This window comes from Mastigoproctus giganteus, chromosome 8 (genome assembly GCF_048544385.1).
Source record: "Mastigoproctus giganteus isolate SK-2022 chromosome 8, ASM4854438v1, whole genome shotgun sequence".
NCBI classification, from domain to species: domain Eukaryota; kingdom Metazoa; phylum Arthropoda; class Arachnida; order Uropygi; family Thelyphonidae; genus Mastigoproctus; species Mastigoproctus giganteus.
Window position 1 is genome coordinate 188,794,074 of NC_143582.1, and position 21,722 is coordinate 188,815,795.

Genomic DNA, 21,722 nt, shown 5'->3' on the forward strand with positions numbered 1-21,722 from the left:
AGGTGATGTTGACACTGACAACTTCAAATGTTTTTCCTGCTTGCTATTCTATAATGTGTTAGTGAATTACTGCAATTCATTCATCATACTTCATTTAATTCCTGTATTTAAGAGTCCATTATTCAAATGACAAATTCGACTAACGATAACTTTCTGTAGTAAGGGATTGCATCACCAACCAGCTGGAGTGTATTTTTCCTCAAAGTGTATCTTAGAAAGCAGGTGCTCCAAATATTCATTTATGAACATAATCTGCAACGTAATAAACAGCATTTATGTGCACTTATATTACATAGAACAGTCTAACATCTCCCCACCTTTGGCACAATTATTTCAGTTTAATGGGCTCCTGTTATGCCGTGTAATTCTTATCCGAAAGAGACTTCAGAGGAATTAGGCTTAAACAAGGCACCTGAAAATATATTCTTTATTTTTCCTTAAATTGCGTGTTATCATAATACAAGGCAACATGCATCTTAAAGATGACGTAATACTCATACGCTTCAACTGCCAGCAAGAACCATGACCATGGCTGCGTTAATATATATTATTTTTACTGCTTCTTATATAAGTCCACCTCCACATGCGTATACACCACATTGATTCGTGCTAATCAGATAAAGAGCTTGCACGCTCTTTCATTTTTTGAAATAATATTCTCTTTATACTCCAAGATGGCCATAAAGGTTAGTTCTTTGTATCCTGTTTCTTAGTATTAGTAGTATTAATGGCTACTTGATACAAGGAAGTCTATGGCTTATGCTGCACCAGCCAAAAAATAATAACAAAATAAATATATAAAATAAAATAATAATAATAAGAGTAAAGCAAACAGACAACCGATGCGTTTCCCTCCTCCCGTAGGTAATTATGCAGCTGACCTTTGAATTTCCCCAAACTGTCAGCCTCTACCACCCATGTAGGTAATTTATTCCCGTAATTTATAACTCGCTGGCTAAAATAAAACTTCCTGTAATCCATTCTAAACATCTCTCCCCGTAACTTGAAATTATGATCTCTTGTTCTAGAATTATTTATAATCGTGAATATTTCGTCCTCATTCATTTTAATTATGCTTCTCAGAGTTTCCAAGCTCTGCAACCCACATGTTCCAAGTCTTTCCTCATGTGGACGCCCTTTTGCCGATCTCACCAGGCGAGTTACCCGTCTTTGAACCCTTTCAAGAAGAACAATGTCTTTCTTTAGGTGCGGTCTCCATACTTGAATACAGTATTCCAAGTATGGCTTTATATAATGAGATTATGACGTCCTTATCTCTACTAGAAAATGTTCTTTAAATCATCGATAGGACACCATGGGCCTTCCTTGCAACCAGTCTACAAAGCTCGGAGAACGTCATGTCTGACCGTATCGTAATACTCAAGTCCTTTTCCTCTAGTAATGGGTTTAGTTGAACTCCACCAAGTGAATAAGTTATTTCGGGATTACTGTTCCCCAGATGCAATACCTTACACTTTGCTAGATTAAAGAATAGCTGCCATTTTTCTGACCAATCCTGAAATCTATCTAGGTCACTCTGAAGAAGCTGTGCTTGGCGGCAATCATTAACTACTCTACCAATCTTTACATCATCTGCAAATTTAGACATCACGCCCTCTATCCCTTCATCGATGTCGTTTATGAAAATCAAAAGCAACAGTGGTCCCAATACTGATCCTTGGGGAACCCCACTTCTTACAACCAAATCTGAAGAACAACCATTTATCACAACTTTCTGCCACCCTTCTATCCATCTAAGGATTTTTCCTACGATTCCAACCTGTTCCAGCTTATAAAGTAACCGCTCATGTGGGACTGAGTCAAATGCTTTGCTGAAATCCAAATAAACAACATCGAAATTGTTCCCTAAGTTCATCTCTTCAGTGACCCTGTCAAAATAGCTAACTAGATTAGTTAAACATGATTTTCCCTTTACAAACCCATGCTGAGTATCCTTCAGAGTTCCATTTCTATCTAAGTGATCCTGAATTCCACCCTTGATCATCGTCTCCATGATTTTCCCTACTACTGAAGTTAGACTAACCGGCCAGTAATTTCCCACTTCACTCTCAGAACCGCTCTTGTGTATTTGAGACACATTGGCACTTTTCAGTCCGAGGTAATCTCTCCTGAGTCCAGTGATGCTCTAATAATTAGCCTCAATGGTTCAGTGCACTCACTTAGTGCCTCCCTTAAAATTATGGGGTATATGCAAGAACCTTACTTGCCTGTAGGCTCGAAAGTTTTTTCATTATATAATCAAGTGAAATTTGAAATTTCAACTTCATTAATTACATATTTTTCTACATCCCTCCCAGAATTTCTCATTGATGTAAAGAGTTTTTCTTCTGTAAATATCGATGCAAAGTGTTGAGTTCATCTGCAACTTCAGCTGGGGTATCTAATACTATCCCCTTTCCCTTACGTAAAGGTCCGATCTGGTTTGTGAAGAATATATGTGAAGAATTCCTTATCCCCCCCCGCCCTTTGCTCTCTTTGCTAGCAATTTCTCATAATCTGCCTTTGCTAGCCTAACCTTTTTTGTGACTCTATTACAGATCAATTTGTAGCTGTTATAGGCTTCAGTACTTTTTCTTGCTCTCTAACTTTTCAATGCCATCTTTTTCTGCTCAAATAATTTGGCAACTTCATTATTCATCCAATTTGGAATCCTCCTCGTGGAGTAATTTTTTAATGGTTGTTGTAGTTCAGTTTAACGACACAAGGTCTACTAAGGCCAAATTGTGTCTGTTCATCGTTATTTGACAAAAAGCGTATTGTTAGAGAGGTTAAATTATATGTTTTTGTACAAACCAATATGTTTTAGATATAATAAAAGTTCTTCAATATTTGCTTCATTTCCTAAGATGCGAGATAAATCATGTGATATAGAGAGTGACTGAAAAGTGTTTGACCGGATGGTTGAATGTAAGGGACAATCATCCAGAAAATGACGGACTGTAAGTTGCGTCTGACAGGATGAGCACTGTGCTGGGTTTTCTCCCAATAATAGGAAGAGATGAGTATGGTGAGTGTGTCCAATTCTGAGTCTTGCCAGTACCACTTCCTCTCGTCTGTTTCGTCTGATGCTAACCAGCCACAGCTTTGGATCTTCTTTTACCCGGTAAAGTTTATTGTTGGTGTCCCTTTTCCAGGCCTGTGGCCATTTATCGTAGCACACTTTGCGTATGACAGACTTAAAATCAGAGAAAGGAACCTGAGGATGTTGTGAGAGAGCGGGTTGAGGATGTTTATCGGCAAAGTCAGCACTTTCATTTCCCGGTATGCCTGAATGGCCAGGGATCCTGCAAAAACTGATTGACTGATTGGACACACTGCAAGCAAATAGCTGGGAATGAATCTGTTTCAATGTAGGCTGAGAAAAGGAGAAATTCTTCCTTATGGCAGAGACAGCACTAAGAGAATCTGTGTAAATTATGGCAGATGAGATGGAAAGCTCAATAATCTTACTAAGCGCTAACTTAACGCCATATAATTCAGCTGTGAAGACGCTGCAAGTAAGCGGTAGTGTGGCTGAACTTGTACATAAAGGAAAAACTGCCGCAGCACCTACCATACTCTCAGTTTTGGAACCATCCGTATAAATTTTACAGGCATGGTTGTTCATGAGCTCAATGTTAACTGTCTGATATGGCATGGAGGTGTAATATTGTCCCCCACTGGAGGAAGTGTGTATCTTGAGAGACAGACACATATGTCCAAGGAGCAACAGGTGTAATTGCGTCTTGGAAAATTTCATTTAAATTGCCATTCCAAGTCTGAACAAGCTTTTTGATCCTGAGAGAGGCGGGTCTATTTTCATTTGGTTTGCTCTCATAGAAGGCATCCCAATGAGTATTATAGAGATACTCCCAACTTGGGTGCGATGGTAGACTCTGGATCTTAACAGCGTAGTGAAGCAGTAGTGTTTTTCTACGCAAGTGTAATGGGGGATCATGCGCTTCAATATATAGACTTTGGATCGGAGAAGTCCTGTAAGCTCCCAGCGCAGTCCTCAGAGCACTGTGATGGATCATATTTAGCCGTTTTAAAGTAGTGCTCTTGGCAGAGTCATACACTGGACAACCATAATATAGTCGTGAACAGATTAAACCTCTATAAAGATGCAGCAAAGCACACCGATCAGCTCCCCATGAGATAGATGAGACCGAACGAAGTATATTCAAATATTTTAAACAAGAAGTTCTCAAATAAGTGATCTGTGCTTGGAAATTTAGTTTGCGGTCTAATAGTAGTCCAAGAAATTTAACAATATTAACAAGCGGGATTGGAGTATTGTTTATTTGTAGTTCAGGTTCGGGATGGAGTGCTCGCTTCTTGCAAAAGTGAGTGACAGTGCATTTCTTTTGTGTTAGTCGGTAGCCATTCCGTGAAGTCCAGGATTCTATTTTGGTTATGGCAAGTTGGAGCTGCCGTTCGATGGTATTCATACTTTAAGACTGACAGGAAATGGTAAGGTCATCTGCAGACATATAAGTTTGAACGGTTTTTGGGACATCTCGTGTCATGCTGCTCACTCGGATTGAAAACAGTGTTGGACTAAGTATTGATCCCTGTGGGACTCCCTCTTCCTGAATGTGAGATGTAGAGAGGACGTTTTTGTATCGGACTTGAAAAGAGGGCAATTGCAAGAAATTTTGAATTATTTCCGGCAAATGACCCCTAAGCCCCAGATGGTAAAGGTCCATAATAATACCATGCCGCCATGTAGTATCAAATGCCTTTTCAAGATCTAAATTGACCATGACTAGATGTTCTTTCATAACAAAGGCATTGCGGATATGAGACTGGGCTTTAATGAGCACATCTAGGGTTGATCTATTTTTTCGAAAGCCATACTGGTGATCTGGAAGGAGATTCTCTGACTCCAGGATGTAAGTGAGCCTAGTATGAACCATTCTTTCGAAAATTTTTCCCATGCAGCTTGTAAGAGATATTGGCCTGTAATTTTCAACACAGGAGGGATTTTTCCTGGTTTTGGTAAGGCGATAATGAACGAATGGCGCCATGAAGCTGGATAGGCCTTTTCAGAGAAGATCCGATTATAAAAAATTAATAGGGTTCTCAAGTCTTCTCCAAGTAAATGCTTTAACATAATGTAATGAACTCCATCTGGACCTGCAGCGCTATTGGAAGATCTGTTTAATGATTCTTGAAGTTCTATTAACGTAAACGGTTGGTTGTACGGGAATGAGCAGCGCGTGAAGAAGTTGATTTTATACCGTTCTGCACCTGCTTCGATGTTAGGTGGACGCATAGGTGGCAAAAGCTAAGATTTTGGAAAATGATTCTGCTAATGCATTTGCAACTTCTTCGGGAGTAGAAATGTCTTTCCCTCTCCAATGAAGTATCGGAGAGGGCAGCCGAGCAAATTTGCCATTTAATGCCTGCATTCTTTTCCAGATGGCCCGTGTATCCGTGTCTTTGGTAATGGTGGAGGCAAAAGCAATCCATGAATCCTGTTTCGCTTTCCGCTTAACTTGTCTAGCTTTTGCTTTTAGTCTTTTTAAAACTGTCTAAGCGTATTTGGGCAGAATAGCCACCCAAGTTTGCCTTTTTGAACTGCCAAGTCGATCGTTGATCGGGATTTGAAGTTACCCCCTGTTTGTAGCGAGCAAATAATTGGAAAGTGATCACTGTTAAAGGGATCGATTAATACCGACCATGTCATGATTGGAAAGATAGATGGTGAACAAATTGACAAGTCTATTGCGGAAGCAGATCCGGTTGCTAAGTGGATGTAGGTAGGAGATCCAGAATTTAATAAATTAAGATCATTATTATGCATGAATTCCTCCATCAATTTGCCTCTTCTATCCATTGTGGCAGATCCCCACAATGGATGGTGTCCATTAAAGTCACCAAAAAGACAAATTGGAGTTGGGAGTTGTGCAATGAGCTTGTCAAGTTCTAAAAGCAGAAGTAGTGCAGATGGCGGAATATAAATGGAAACAATGGTAAATGATGTACCAACTGCAACGCGAGCTGCCACAGCTTCTAGGGTAGTTCTCAATTGGATCGGCCTGGATGGTATGTTAGCGTTAACAAGAATAGCAATTCCTCCAAGTGCAGGTGATTCTGAGTTCCTATCTCGTCTGTAAATGGTATAACTTGAAAATTTGACAAAACGTGGGGTGACAAGAATGTTTCCTGTAAGCATACACCTATGGAATTAAATTGAGCTTTTAAATCTCTTAAGTCATCAGAATGAGTGCTTAGTCCTCTGCAATTCCATTATATGATCTTATGCATTATTTAGCTTTACCTGAGGATGATTCATCTGACTGTTTTTTGTACGTGGGAAATTTTTTTCGGTCCATTTTTGAGAATGTGGGGCGTCCAGTATCCATGGTGTCATCTGCATGGAGTTCTAGAATAGGCTCCTCATTATCTAACAGCTCGTCTACATCCATACTTTTGGAGGGAGATTCGTTTTTTCAGAGACTGATTCAGATTTTAATTGTTCTTTTTCAACTGGGACCGATGGGGTATGAGTAGGAATGCTGATTGGAGTATTTGTGGCTTCGCTAGTTCTTTTTGGAGAATTATCTTTTTTTGAGGTTGAAAGTGTAGATTTGAGCCAGTTCGCTTGAGAGGTGTTAGGTGGAACTGATACATCTGTTTGAGCTGCAGTAGAAACAAAGCTCCGAATGCGAGCTGCATAGGAACGACTAATAGGCATGGTCGACATAACTTGTCTACGTGCCTCAGGAAAGGTGACTTTATTTTCTATTTTGTATTTTTGAATTTTCTCTCCCGTAATCCATAGCTCACATGTTTTGGAAAAAGGTGGGTGGCTTCCTTTGCAGTTTGGACAAACAGGGGTTTTGCCAGAGCAATTCTCTTGAGTGTGATCTTTAGAGCCGCAAATGGGACATATGGCCTCACCTCTACATGCCTGCTGCGAATTCCCGTATTTCTGGCATTTGAAGCAGCGAACGAGATCGGAATATATGGTCTAATACGACAATTCAAATAGCCAGCTTTAATTGAGGATGGTAAGTCTGGCGTACTGAATGTTAAAATGATGGATCTCGTTAGAGTGAGATTTCCATCTTTTTTATTCATAATCCGTTTCACATTTGTAACTTTTTGACTACTCAGTTCTTGAAGTAGCTCTTTTTCGGAGACTGTAATTAGGTCCCATTCACTGATCACACCCTTTGATGAATTTAAGGTTCTGTGTGGAGTAACTGATACTGTGAGCCCACAAAATGATGTTGTGTTTAAGATCCGCTCAGAATGTTTTGCGGTGGCTGTTTCAATGAGGAGATCTCCGGATTGCAGAGTTTTAACCATTTTTGGTGATCCAGTAAAATTGATTCCAAATATTTTTGAATCAAGAATGGTGATAATTTGCCCACAGGTTGGGAGGATAAAGAATGAATCACCAAGAAACTTGGTAATTCATCATGGCATTGAGCTCCCCTTCTAAGCCTTTTGGGCTGGTTGGTGTCATGGTCGTTGTCAGGAATTTCTGACCTTGAGCTTGATGGCTCTAAAGGTGGATAACTGCTCGTATCCATGTTAGCTCCTTTTGGCCCTGGGGGTTTATTTTTACCGCCCAGGTTACCGGCCCCGCCACGGGGAGGCAGGAGCAGTGCCGCTTGTGGTCAAGCGTATAGGTTAGCCCAGTTAGCAAGACGAATTAAATTAAAGAAAATGGTTCTTTCCTTCTTCTGAGCTCTTTTCTTAGTGCTTTTAAGAAAGTAGAGCTACTTAACGGAAAAGTTTAATAAGCAAGGGAGTAAACAAAAGAGAACCTAGTCGCTTAGAGAAAAACGCTCTTCAATCGCACGAGAATCGCTTGGCCACGGAAATCTTGGCACCCGGGGGCTTTTTTAATGGTATATAAGCATTCAAGGCTTCTGTGATTTGATTTGATTTGATTTGGTTTTTTATGGCGCATTGGCAGCTAAGGCCATAATGCGCCAAGTCAAATTTTAAAACGCTACTAAACATTTTGGTAGCCAAGTTTGTTTGTTTGTTTGTTTGGATTTTTTGGCGCACTAGCAACTACGGCTATGGTGCGCCAAGACTAGGTAATATTTAAAAATTTTTTTTTTTTTTTTAAATTCTCGGTGACCTAATTAGTAAGGCCACCATGTCCATATATATAATAACAATGATATAAAAAATAAATCAATAAAAACGGAACAATAACATAAATTAAATACAATTAAAAACTTTTATTAATTTAAAATAGCTAAAAACAGCCGACACATTGTCATTGTCAGATAAAATCTGACTGAGTGTATACAGCTCAGTCAGATGATTAAAAGCGGTAAGACGAATATTGCTAAAATCTGGACAGTCAATTAAAAGATGTCTAATCGTTAAAACTGTGCCACAGGACACACACATAGGAGGGTCACCAGCCCTCAGCAAAAAAGAGTGAGTTAAATGACTGTGTCCTATGCGGGTCCGGGCAAGAACAACTTCCTCCTTACGATTCCTGCGCAGACTAGACTGCCACGGTTCAATTACAGGCTTTATACGATATAATTTATTTCCAGTCTGTCTATTCCACGATTCCTGCCAATGGGAATGAACCTTTTGATGTATTATTTGCCTGTAGTCTGTATAGGGGACTAACAGGCAGCGGTTAGTATTGGGAATTGCTGATTTGGCTGCGGCGTCAGCCAAATCATTTCCCCTAATCCCAAGGCTTCTGTGATTGATGTTTTAAAGGTATACTATAATTCAATTGTATTCGCTCTCTGTGGGGTGTATCTATCCATTTAATAGAGGCCATGTAGCACCTTAAGGCATCGTAATTTCCTTTCCTGAAATTATAACCCATTCCTTTGCATTTAACTGCTGCTCCCTTTCTCTCTCTTCATCATCCACCGTAGAACTCCGTGATCACTTCCTGCTACTGGTTGCTGTACTGTCAGCCATATTATATCATCTGATTCATGGGTGATGATGAGGTATAGAAGATTCTTTTCCCTAGTACTTTCTCTGACATGCTGATACATACAAATAGCAATCATCTAGTTGATTTAAAAATGTTGTTCCCCATGTGGAGTTTCCTTCCCATTTACTCCAATCAATTAGAGGCAAATTGAAATCACCCATAATTAGACATTCACGCTTACTTTCCCATTCCATTTACATGTAGAGGCTCTCATCATAATCTTTACAATCACCTGGCCTGTAGATTACTCCCATTTTCATTATACCTTTGCTTCCAACTATCTCACACCATACAGATTCTATACTAGCATACGAAACGTCTGAATCCGGGAAAGCTTTCGTCGTGCTCAGGCTGCTTTTGATAAGAAGCATGACCTCACCATCCCTTCTATCTTCCCTGTCCTTCCTATCTTTTTTGGTGGTTGCCTTCGCAGGTAGTTAAGGCTGACAGTTTGGATAAATTCAAAAGTAAACTGGATGCATCCATCCTCACACCTATGTGAGGATGGATGCATCTGATTTGTATCCACATGAAACCACATGAAAAGTTTGTAACCACTTGAAATTTTCTTATCAGTTCCCACTCAGTATTGGAAGAAGGACGACAAATCGTTCAGATACAGTATAAACAAATGAGGGCCTAAGGTGAGCCTTATGGGACTTAAAAGGAATTGAAGCCTCCTCACCATAAAGTGATGGACAACGTGAGGATCACTAAACAGTTGTTCAAAATTAAATTCAGTAAACAGAATCGTACACCATGGACAGAAATTTTGAATATATGTGCATTTTTTTTTAAACAAAGTTCTACTAGCAAAATCTCCGTGGTATATTAATTTTCTCGTCAGTTTATATATGTTAGAGTTGGCCCACACGTTGGGAAAATTGTAAGAATGTTTTTATGAAAACATTTATAAAATACAATTACAAGTTCAACGATGCAGTTCTTTTAAAGATGTATCACACACCTTTTATATCTGCAATTTACAAGCTTTTCTCTCGGGTAAATTTCTTAATTTAATTTTAAATAGCGAGGTTTATTTTACGATATATTTTGAGATCTTCTGGCATTCACAACTTATTCCACATAAGGAAACTGTTTTGACAGATGCATGTCTAACTCTCTCAAAATGATTCTCGGGGATTTCCCATCTGAAATGCTCGAGGCAACCTTCCAAGTGGATAGCACAGTGGAGACTGCAACTTCTGACGAATATAAATTCAACCCGCATGACTAAGAAGAGGAACTCTTTGTCAGCTCTGAGTCATTGCTATATAAACTGATTTGGTGTGGGCAAGATGGTACCACATGACATCTTTCTAGCACAAAAGTATTTGAATATAAAAGTAAACCTTGAAGTGGAGAGGGTACAATAAATATGATCGTTCCTACTTAAAACTTACGCCTCCAAAAACACCGTGCGATTAATGGATTCCATTTTACCATGGACAGATTTCGATATTGATGACTATAACAAGCATAGCACCTGCGCCTCTTCTTCTTAATGGTACTTGAACGCGTTATTACATTCATTTCATTGCTGTTTTTATTTAGCCACAAGCTACATATGTCTCAGAACTGGTTATGAGGCTATTAGCTTAATACCACTTTTCATCTCCCTTCTCGTCCCTTACAACACACCTGATTCCCCGGAAATGGAAATTTTCAAATACTTTAAGTCACTCTAGCGAGACTAAGTCGAACTAACCCACTGACATACATGAACCTGTTGCCAATAACTTCCTCCATGATAGTGAAACTCGATGGAAATTGCACGAAAATATTTCAAATGCTTAGTAATCGTGGCAACAGTGAAATCTCTGTGGTAGGGCGTACACCCCTGATCTGTGTACCCGATGAAACAACAAAAAAGCAGATAACGAACGACACGTTGGCCATCACTGAGCATAGCAAAGTCCTCGCAACGTATATCATTGCTTTTGTTAGCATTATATTTAAAAAATAAATACATTGTACTTGTCATGCTACTGCTTTTATGTTGGACTTTCATCTATACATTATGCTTCTGTGTAAAGTTCATTTTTAATAGATGACAGTGCTACTGTTTCTTTATTTTTAGTCCCTTTCGACAAAATTATCAGAACAAAATGTTTTTCGTTAATATTTTATTGTGAACAGTGTCGCAGAAGGCGAATATTTGATATAATACGAATCCTGGCATGCAGATTCCAAGGATCCAATAGAAATCGATCTACTACCTTACCGAGCCGCGCATTATGCAAATTATTCTTGCCTATAGAAACAGGGGTTGCGACCACAACTGTGCAGAAGTATTCTCGGTTTAAGAGATTTGCATATGAAAGAGATCTTTTTGTTATCAGTTTACTAAATATATAAAAATATATAATATGAATATATAAATTAGTTATTAATAATTTCTTATTATATTAATAAAAGCAGAAACTTGACTTTCTCGTTGTTTTTGAATTATGAAAAGCCAGGAGGAAGTAAAGTAAAGTGTTACAAAATCGTGATTAAATACATATTATGTTGGGATGTGAAGTGTAAAAAATTATCTTTATATATTATTAGTTATAATTAATTACGGATTAGTAATTGATAATTAGATATTTACGTTTCGCTTCTGTTCAGCGCAGAAAAAGAAAATAATTATTAAAAATTGAAACTTTAAAAAATTAATTAAATTTTAAATATATAAAATCTATTTATTTAAAAAATAAAAACTGAACGCATCTGAAAAGCATCATCAACTCACCTGGATAATTTTATGCACTGCATGCATTATCTAATTTCTTCTGTTTTTTTTTTTTTTTTTTTTCTTCTCTTAATAATTTATACACCTTTCAAATCAAATGCCGATTTGATTTGAATTTTATATTTTATATTAATTTTTACTCGTTAAGTATAATCTGGTATTTCCAAAATAGCATCATCTCACTCTGCCTCCCTATCTATCTCTACCTCTCTCTCTACGTCTTTGATCATGCCAGGTTTAACAACATTAAAAGCTCAAACACTAAATTTGCTCTCTTTTCTTCATTCTCTCTTTCTTTCTGTAGTCGAGAAACCTGCAGACAATACCCTACACGGAAATGTTGTAATGAATGTGAGGATTTAAAATGTACGGTTTCGAGTTTCTTTTACTGAGCAAACAGCTACTCTCCGAGTACACAATGAAAGTAAATGACAGAACCAATAAAAGAAGCCAATCTCGAACGTCAAAAACAGTTAGAGAAAAGTTTTGTATTCGTTTCTGAGTATAGATTAGAAAGGAGAAAACAGTTCCTACGTTCCGAAAAAAAGCGTAATCCGATTTCGAATTACTCATTCAGTAAGTTAATTAGAAAAGTACGAAAAAAACACGCACACAAGCAACTTTACAAAAACAAGATATAAAAAAAAAAGTGTCTGGAAAGCTACTGTCACTTTCCAAGCATAGTGGTTGCCTTAACTTCTATTGGGGATAGCAAATTTTAAGGTAATTTATTCACACAGTTTGAATAATACGCTGAAGAAATACAGCTTTTTGTTTGCATCATTTAATTCAACATCATCTTTAATTTCGGCTAAATTTACACAAACCTTCAGATTAAGAAACACGAATTCGCCTATCGATAATAACCACAGAATTAAGCTCGAAATGGCCACTTTAGAGACTCAGGATTTCGATGTGAGCGCCCTCTAACCTTTATTATTGCAATTCAATAACGAATTTATATATTTTATTTAATATCTTAGGATAAAATAGAAAAAAAGAAATTCTTAAATAAATATACAATTAATAACTTAAAAATATAAAATAAACTTTAATTTCCTTAAAGATCATATAAAGATCTTACCGATGCTTATTCTTTATCGAAAGATAAGGAATAAGCCTCGGTAAGACACTTTTCTAAGGTCAAAATCAAAATAAAAACAAACTTTTCCTTCACAAGGAGTTGCGCCGGTATTGCATTACTTTTCAGAAATCTGGTACCACACTCTTAGGAAACCCAACGTTTAAAAATACATGAAAAAGCGTATGTATACAACATTATTTTATCCCTTATTTTTATTTCCCCACCCCCACTCGATGCAGGCTATCCTGGATTCAATTATTTCTACTCTAGTTGTATTACAAATCGATAAACCACGTACAGATAAATATATTGCACAATTTATCCATTTAATTAACGAGATCTCGAGAAAAATTTCTCTCTACTAATCCCAAAATGTTTCCTTCTTAAAAGTTTCACTCTATTCTTGCGTTTGTAGTTTTATTATTAAAAGACTGAAAGAAAGAGTACTCGGAAGTGCATTCTGCATTTATTAGCTCATGGCAACATCCGTAGGCGGGAAATAATCATCTATTAACCTTGTTAACTGCAATGCTCCTAAGAGGATTAAATATAATTCATGATACTTCCTTTTTTTTAATTCCAGCTGTTAAGAAAAGAAATGGACCTTTCATAATGTATTTAACTCTAACGCCATATTGCTCTGTGTATATTGTTTGTAAGTACGTGTGTTCTGAGGTCGATTTTCTGTTTACTGGATGAAAAACCATGCTGCCCGAGACCGACTAACTCGGCCACGTTGTGAAAAAGACCCATAAAAATTGCTCACGTCATCGACAGGACTCGGAACTCAGGTCTTTTCCACACGATGTGCTACCCACGAGGATGCTACCTAACGAGAGACTAGCTAGTCTTGCACCAGTCTGCCATAGCGGTCCCATCTTTTAAAAGAAATGGATCCTTGAAAACAAATGAAATCTTTTATAAGACTACAGGATTGCGTTCTTGAAACTGCTGGATTGTAAAATATTGATTTTATTTTTTAATCAAACCGTGTTTCTCATAAAATTTTATGCGTTTTTCAAATCTATAACTAAAAATCTTAATTTTTTTTAGTTGTTCGTTATTATCCACCGGTTAAAATATAAAATAGGATCATATTTATGATAAATATTTGTAGGCAATCACTTGGAAAACGTATAACTGCAATTTTTGATTTCTTTCTTTTCAAGAATAAATTAAAACCGGCCAGTTCGTCCAGCATTATAATTGAGTTCATTAAAAGATGTAAGGGAGGAAAAAAAACTTACCTTTTCCATCTGCCATTTAAAGAGGATCGGAAAACACACATAAGCTGCAAGTCCCACTACAGCTACAAAAAGTCCCGTGACCACCAGGATGCTGACTTTCGCCACAGGGGAGAGGCCCATGCTGAACACCCAACGCAGCAAACAATGATGTGGACACGGTTTGATGGCGGGTGTTATAAAAAGGAAGCCTCGAAGGCACTTGAAGGACGGCGGGGAAACATAGCCGAAGAGACAAGCGTTTCACGGTTAACGGCGGCAGCAACGAGCTCCGTCAAAGGAGAACATTATCTGGTAGATCCTCAGATAAAATATACGAAATCACGTGTTATCCAGGTAGGTGGAGGAGGCTCACGTGCTGCCTCTGCCTCCCTCATGCCGGTGTTCTGTAGGTTCTGTGTGAGTGAGAGAGAGAGAGAGAGAGCGCTCTGCACCTCTTCGGAAGTTGGACAAAGTCTTATCGCTTGGATGTCTTTTTTTTCCGGTTCTGGGAGAGCGCTACAGTTAGCCGCCAGCAAATGCGATGGAGCATCACGTGGTGTGGTCACGTGTCGAGGCAATATTGAGGTTAAGTAGTTTATTGTCTACATGATTACGTAAACTGGTGAACAGGATGTGGAAAGCATCGTTTTCAATGTGAAAATGGTTACACGCCCCCAGAGGGAGCTAAATGTTTGTGTGCAGATGGTGGAGGGGTAGAGACGGCAACTTTTCAGAAGAAATAAGAAAGTCGTCAACGAATTGGAGGCGGCTGAATTCAGTTAATGGTTCAAAATGATAAATGGTGTAGGCGATCGTTAGCTCTGCTATCCCTATTGGTTGTTTTAGTTTACTTTTTTTTTGTGTTGACAGTTTACAAGACCGAAGAGGGGTTCTTTAGCGAATAAATAGAGAAAAGGAAATCGAAAAATAAGGGGAAAATACGAAAATGTCTCATGTAATAGAATTTCTTTTATTAAAGATCTTATAGGAAAAAAATCAAGCTGCGCGGATTGCTGTCTTTCCATTAAAGTAAAATAGATGATTGTCGGATTCATCAAGGATGAAGAACAGAGATGTTTATCCGTGATACACAGAGCAGCGGTACAGTCAGGTTGCACTTAAGATGGCATACGTTATCTCGAACCCTCGTTCGGATCCTCATAACCCTTGATAATTTCTATTCTCTTTGGCAATGCAGAACAATTCAAATACAATTGGTGAACATCACCAGGACTCTTCATATATTACAGAAGTCTCTGATAGTTCTGTTACCTACAGAGCTATCAGTTGAGAAAAGATGCTCACAAAAAAAAGGAGATTCTCTTTTTTTGTGGAATTTTAGCCGCATCAGCAACTCAGGCCATATTGCGCCATATGTATACACTGAGTGATCACAGAATTATGACCACCCCTATGAAAACTGAATGCGACCCGTTGACCACGTGAGGTACGAGAGTGCGCTGTTAGTCGACCTACGTAGCATAGATAAGGTGTCAGTGGTTCAGTAGGCAGTAATTGTGGGTGTTCGACGAGCTAGTGCTTCGATTTCCCAAACGGCTGAATTTGTGGGGTGTTCGAGAGCCGCCGTTGTTAAAGTGTACGAGGACTGACGTCAAAATGGGCAAACAACGACCCGACGGGCAAAACTGCAAAGGTCAGCGAAAGGCTGGTGTTAGAGGTGAGCGCCTGATCCGACGACTCGTACGGGCGAACAGGCGCAGCACTGTTTAAGAGTTGACTACACAATACAACATGGGCCAACCCGGAACAATATCTGACATGACCATGCGTCGCACATATGGGCTATACCAGTAAATGACTCCTACAGCATCCTCTCCTAACCAAGGTTCATCGGTGTAAAAGACTCTCCTGGTGCATAGAGCTTGCAAGTTGGACGTGAGAAGACTGGAAGGAGGTGTGCTGGTTGGATGAGTCACGTTATTTACTCTACACCGTGGATGGTCGTGTACGGATTTGGCATCAGCAACATGAGGCTCTTGAACCATCATGCATGGTATCAAAAATGCAGGCCAGTGGAGGCAGTTGTATGGTGTGGGGCACGTTTCACTGGCAGGAACTTGCACCCCTAGTGCATGTGGAACAACATATCACTGGTCTCTGCTATCATCAACTGCTTGCTGACCGTGTACATCCCGCTATGTTACACTTTTTCCCGAATGGCGATGGTGTCTTCCAAGATGACAATGCGCCGAGCCATCGAGCACTTGATGTGCAGGAATGATTTGAGGAACACAGTTCTGACTTCCAGCATATCGATTGGCCTCCGAACTCCTCCGATATCAATCCCATAGAGCACTTGTGGGACACTATGGAAAGGCACATCAGGCGTCTGGATACATCAATCACCTCCATACCTGCATTGCTGACCGCATTGCACACAGCTTGGTTGGCCCTACCTCCCGAACACTTCCGACATTTTGTTGAATCAATGCCACGACGGATAGCTGCTATATTGAGGGCAGAAGGAGGATCTACGAAGTATTAGGTAAGTGGTCATAATTCCGTGATAACTCAGTGTATATTGTTTGTAAATTGCGCGTCTTCTACAGTCGACTTACCTGCTTGCTGGATGAAAAACCCAATTTTCCGAGAGTAAAAACTGTGCAACTCTCACATGAGACCGCCTAGCTCCACCACGTTGCGAAAAAAGCCCATAAAAATTCCTCGCCTTGAGATTATGCGATCTCTGGTCTTTTGAAGTTTGGGAGGATGGTTATTCTACCAACTGTGCTATCCACAACGGCGCTGCGTACACTAACTAACTTCTTTTTTATAATAATGGCCGTTATTTCAGTCAGATGAATATAATGGACTTAAGCAATTTTCATAAGAATGATCTTGATCATACAAGGTGAGCGAACATGTAACAGGGACTCGAAATTAATCCTCAATTATTTTATTATAGGAGAGTAACTTTCTCATATAAGATCCTTTGAAAATATTGAGGTAATACCACAGTTGATTGTCTAAGACGTGGAGCAATAAAGAGAATAGAAGTAGATCAGCCTAATCAGCTGTAATTAAGTACTTCTGTGATAACCTGGAAATACACATCTCTGCTGTCCAAGGAATTGCTCATTGACCCTTTCTTCCCCTTTCAAGACCTTAGAAGTTCCTTCGTGGTTAAAGATTCCGCTGGGGCGGAAAGGCTATGTGCACTTGAGACAATGGATTACAAAGAGGGATGGTTACGCTTTTTGTGCTATAAAAAGTTTGTGGATTAAATTTTGAGTTTTCTCTCTTTCTTCCTCTCTCTCTACCTTATGAAATTCACTCACCTTATATGTTCGCCCTGGAACATAAACAAAATTTATTTTCGGTTTAAATAAACGTAATGTATCGTTGGATAACTGAGCAGCATTTCTAATCCAATGAATAGCCATTAATTCGCGATGCGAAGACTTTGAATTGAGGAATGTATCGTGGCTTATCATTTATAAATAATCTTGTAGAGTTAATAAGGCAATGCGGAAACCATTCTTAATGCACTTAATGCATTATATATAAGATGCCTAATACATTACTTTACTTTCTTAATACTCTTTGCCACTAATGGAACATAGAACTGCAAATATGGATTTCCATCTTACTCTGAGGATTGCCTTCATGCTTTTCAGGTTTTCTTCGTATTGCAGATAGATTCCAATATCGTAGCACTTTAAGCATATCCGTATTTTGTTTCTTTCTGGCATAATCTACTTATCTTCCTTTTTTTTTTACTCGTTACAGTTCTTTATTTGTTTGATCTCTGATTTTTTTATTTTGTTTTTGGGTCAAAGCAACTAAGACTACAAACCTAGCTCATGCGCTAATACAAGGATTTTGTCTAGAGTAGGAGCTACAATACTTGGCAAGAATATTCTAGAATCTAGAACTGATCATTACCCGCGAACAAGATTACATCTGGGCTCATAGTATAGAAACCCTTAGCAAGGAAGTGGTTGCACAGTCCTTGGAAGATGAAGAAAGAAGTTGGAGTTGTTGAAGAGCAAGGCAAAGGATTTACGATATCAGAAGAGGATTAATATATTAGAATTATGGAATATCTTCAAAGCAATAGTCACGGAAGCCATGAATGCATACAAGCAACAATGGCAGGAGGAGGAGGAGGATACCGAGATGGATGAAGGCAGAGTTGGGCAGCCTAATAGAGCAGAAAAATATGGTATGGGACAATTACAGAGCGGTGAAAAGTACTGAAGCCTATTAGAGCTACAAATTTATCTGTAATAGTGCCACAGAAAATGGTGGCAAAGGCTGGATATGAGAAAGTACTGGCCAAGACAGCAAAGAGCAGGGAGAAGGAGTTTTCAAGTGGGAGTTATAATACAGACGGACGTGAAGTTCTCCAAGCAGTGTAGAGAGGCAGAAAGGAAAGTCCATGGTGTGCTATCGATGTATTTCATGATGTAATTATGTCAAGGAAGTTTTCTATATTTTTGTATCTGATGACTTTCCCTTAAAGTATAGCAACTTAAGATAGGAAAAATCAGCTAAGAAAGACATAGCTGATTCTTTCTTAGCTTAGCTAAGAAAGAATGGATAAAAGTATTCTTATTTGTGATCTCTTTTAGAGATTTACGAGGTTTTAAACAAAAGAAAAAATCAAGGAAAGTTTATTTGAATGCTTCTAAGCACTTAACAAACTCTTTAAACATTTAAGAGTTTATAAACAAAAGAAAAATTAAGGAAAGTTTATTTGAACGCTTCAAGGAAATGTAACAATAAAGAAACATTAAAGAATAAGATAGAAGCAGAAAAATAATTAAAGTACATCACTCGATTTTCCTTCTAAGGCGTAGAAGGAAAACTAATAATCACGCAGAGTTGCAGGTTCCAGTGGGCAATAGCCAAATAATGCGGAAAAGAATGACTAAAAATATATATTAGTTTCACAAAGTTCCGCTAGGGGTATAGCTATGCAGCAGATTCTTCAGACTACAAAAAGATTTCTAAGAAAGCCACTGCGTTCACATGATTTTATGGAGTCATTTTTTGATTGATTCTCTTCAAAGAAGAAGGGCCCCATAAAGAACATAGTGGAACTGCAAAATACAACTCTGCATTCCCTGGTGTCACATTACGGAACTAATTTTTGGTCTTACGTCATTCTTTTTCAATGCGAAAATTAATTTATAATTTATAAAAATATATATATAATAAATATTAATAAATAACTGAGTTAGTATATTAATTATGGCGTTATTTATTTATTTAGCCAGAAATTGCAGAGAAGTCATTGAAATAAAACGAAATAGTGAGGATCTGGGTAAAAATCACTGCGTTTAGAACTGTTTTTCTTTCATACTGGAAATTCAAGAGAGAAGATGGAGATTTAAAAAGCCTTCTATTGCCATATTTTGTGGACTTATAGATATTCCGCTATAATCGAGGAAGCTGCAAGCAAGGTAGAGGGAAGAAATTGCGATGATCAGAAAATGAATTCGCGTGGATTGTGAGGGGGGAAACATAAGATAATGCCTTTCAGCGATGTGGGATTGGCGAACAACAAAAAAAAAATCATTTGATCGTTTCGGTACGCATTCTAGGGGCCATAGACATAAACGATTCATTTTTCCTTCTGCCTTTCACAAGTGCAATCATCTTGCGGGTCATTTATTAAGTATTACTTGGAAATAAATTGGTATTTCGGCATAAAGCGTGACATAGGATGCAGTAATGGTTTTCGAAACGTGCATGAAAACCATTAAATTATCAGTTGAGGATTAGCCCATGCCGATATCGACACTCTTTTTGAAGATCGTCCATTTTGTACCTTCATTCACCATACATATATAAATATACAAACAGGTATTCGCCATATAAATAGAGCTGTGCAAACGGTTTGGCTAACAGCCGCACGAAACATATTAAAAATCCATGGAACCTATGTTTAAATATCGAGGGTCGAAGGGTTCGTCAGATACCGCGCCATCAATAAACAGCTATATTTTTATCATCAAAAAGATGAATGGCTAGCACCCCGTCTTTGAAGTTTGCGTAGTACTTAGAGAGACATTTTGGAACTAATATCACAGTACTTATTTGATTCTTTACCACTGTCTTAGAGCGGATTTTTAAAGTAGAAGAACCAACAATGACCCCTCCCCTTCTTTTGTCTCCTAAACTTAAAGGCCAAGGGGCCTTTTAAGGGAAAACACACTCATGTAAGAGTTCTCTGGGCATGCTATGCCCAAACGCGTCCATCAGACTGGAATAGCGATGTAACGTGACTTTTTCCATAGATCTTGGTCGTCTCTTGGGCTCAGTGGACTTCCATTCCTTCAACCTATTGCCAGTTGTCGACTTGGGTATTTTTATTTCTTGCAGAAAGCAATGTGTACTATCTTACCAAAAGTAATCGGGTGGCAGATTACTTTTGGTAGTATAGCGTACATTGTTCTATTGGCACTGAAAGGGTCCTGTCTAATTAGCAAAATTTATTAAACTTTTAGCCACATATTATTCTGCGCTGTCTTTCTTTACTGCAGAATTTTTATAAAGAATAAATTTAAAAATTAACAAGAAATGACGAAATAAATTATTACATTAAACTAGGCCACTAAAATGCCATCTTTGTCCATAGTCTAAGTCGGTTAAAGATGCCCAATACATTTAAATTAAAATAATAATAATAATAATGTTAAAGCTATTAAAAGATTTCATAGTAATATTATGATGTTTGAAAAGCCATTATAAAATGTTACAGAGTATGTGTATTGTTTTGTTTATTTTTCCCTTCTATTCTCTGTCTTCTACACCCAATAAGATATTCCATAAAAATTGTAGTCGTCATGGAGACACAAAAAAAATACTGTATTCAGTCGCATTTTAAATTTGTCCCAAAATACACATTGGTATTTCTTGACTTGGTCTAAATCCTGTGAGAATAGATCAATGCTTTCTTTATCATTTGAAATCTTTGTTTTATTTTTTTGGCATTTATTTTTCTTAGCCTCAGCATTCAGAGCCTTTATCTTCATAGTTTGTTGACGTACACAAGCATCCTGTACAACTCGATATTCCCGTTCTTTTCTTGTTTCTCGTGAGAAATTTTCTTTAAAAGTTTTGGTACTCCCTTATGTATTGGGCTGCTTAGTCCCAACTATTGTTTCTTCTTGAAATTCAGCAGATTCAAGGATGCATCATTACTTGAACTCAGACCCTCAGATATCCTGATAGTCAGATCTGGGTGTCTTCAGATTGTACAATACTGGAGTTTTAAGTCACCAGAGCAATTGGATGTAAACTTTATGCCAAATCTGATCAAATTTTTAAAATCTTTGACGTGACAAGTACAAAAGTGTGTGAATTCTCTCAAGGACAAAAGAGGCCACTTTGAATTAAGAGATTTCGCAAAACTTCTGATCCTTCCAGTAAAAGTAAGTTGGTTGGTTGGTTGCTATAGGGTTTCAGATGCATCACAACTTAGGTATTTCGTGTGTTCTGTGGTCGATTTGCTGTTTGCTGGACGAAAAACCTAAGTTTCCGGGAGAAAAAATCATGCTACCCTCGCCTGAGACTCACACTGTGGAAAATGCCCATAAAAATTCCTCGTATTATTAACGGGATTCGAACTCAGATCTTTTCCACCCAGTGTGGGGAGGACGGTGGTTCCACCAACTTAAAATGAAGCACCGGGGTGGAATTATTTGTTATGAAAAGAGGAGATTTAATGAAATTTGTGCAAATACACATGGAGGAGGAATGCGA

At 38.2% G+C, this 21,722-nt stretch overlaps 1 protein-coding gene across 1 annotated transcript in view; it reads right to left on the bottom strand.

Annotated features, from left to right (window-relative positions):
* Window positions 1–14,479, bottom strand: part of LOC150082091 (scavenger receptor class B member 1-like) — a 49,876-nt gene extending 35,397 nt beyond the window's left edge. Inside the window, exon 1 of the mRNA XM_090379961.1 lies at window positions 14,010–14,479. Coding sequence (XP_090236087.1) covers window positions 14,010–14,129 — 120 coding nt within the window. The 5' untranslated portion in view covers window positions 14,130–14,479. The remainder of the gene's footprint in view (window positions 1–14,009) is intronic.
* Window positions 14,480–21,722: the final 7,243 nt, after the last annotated feature.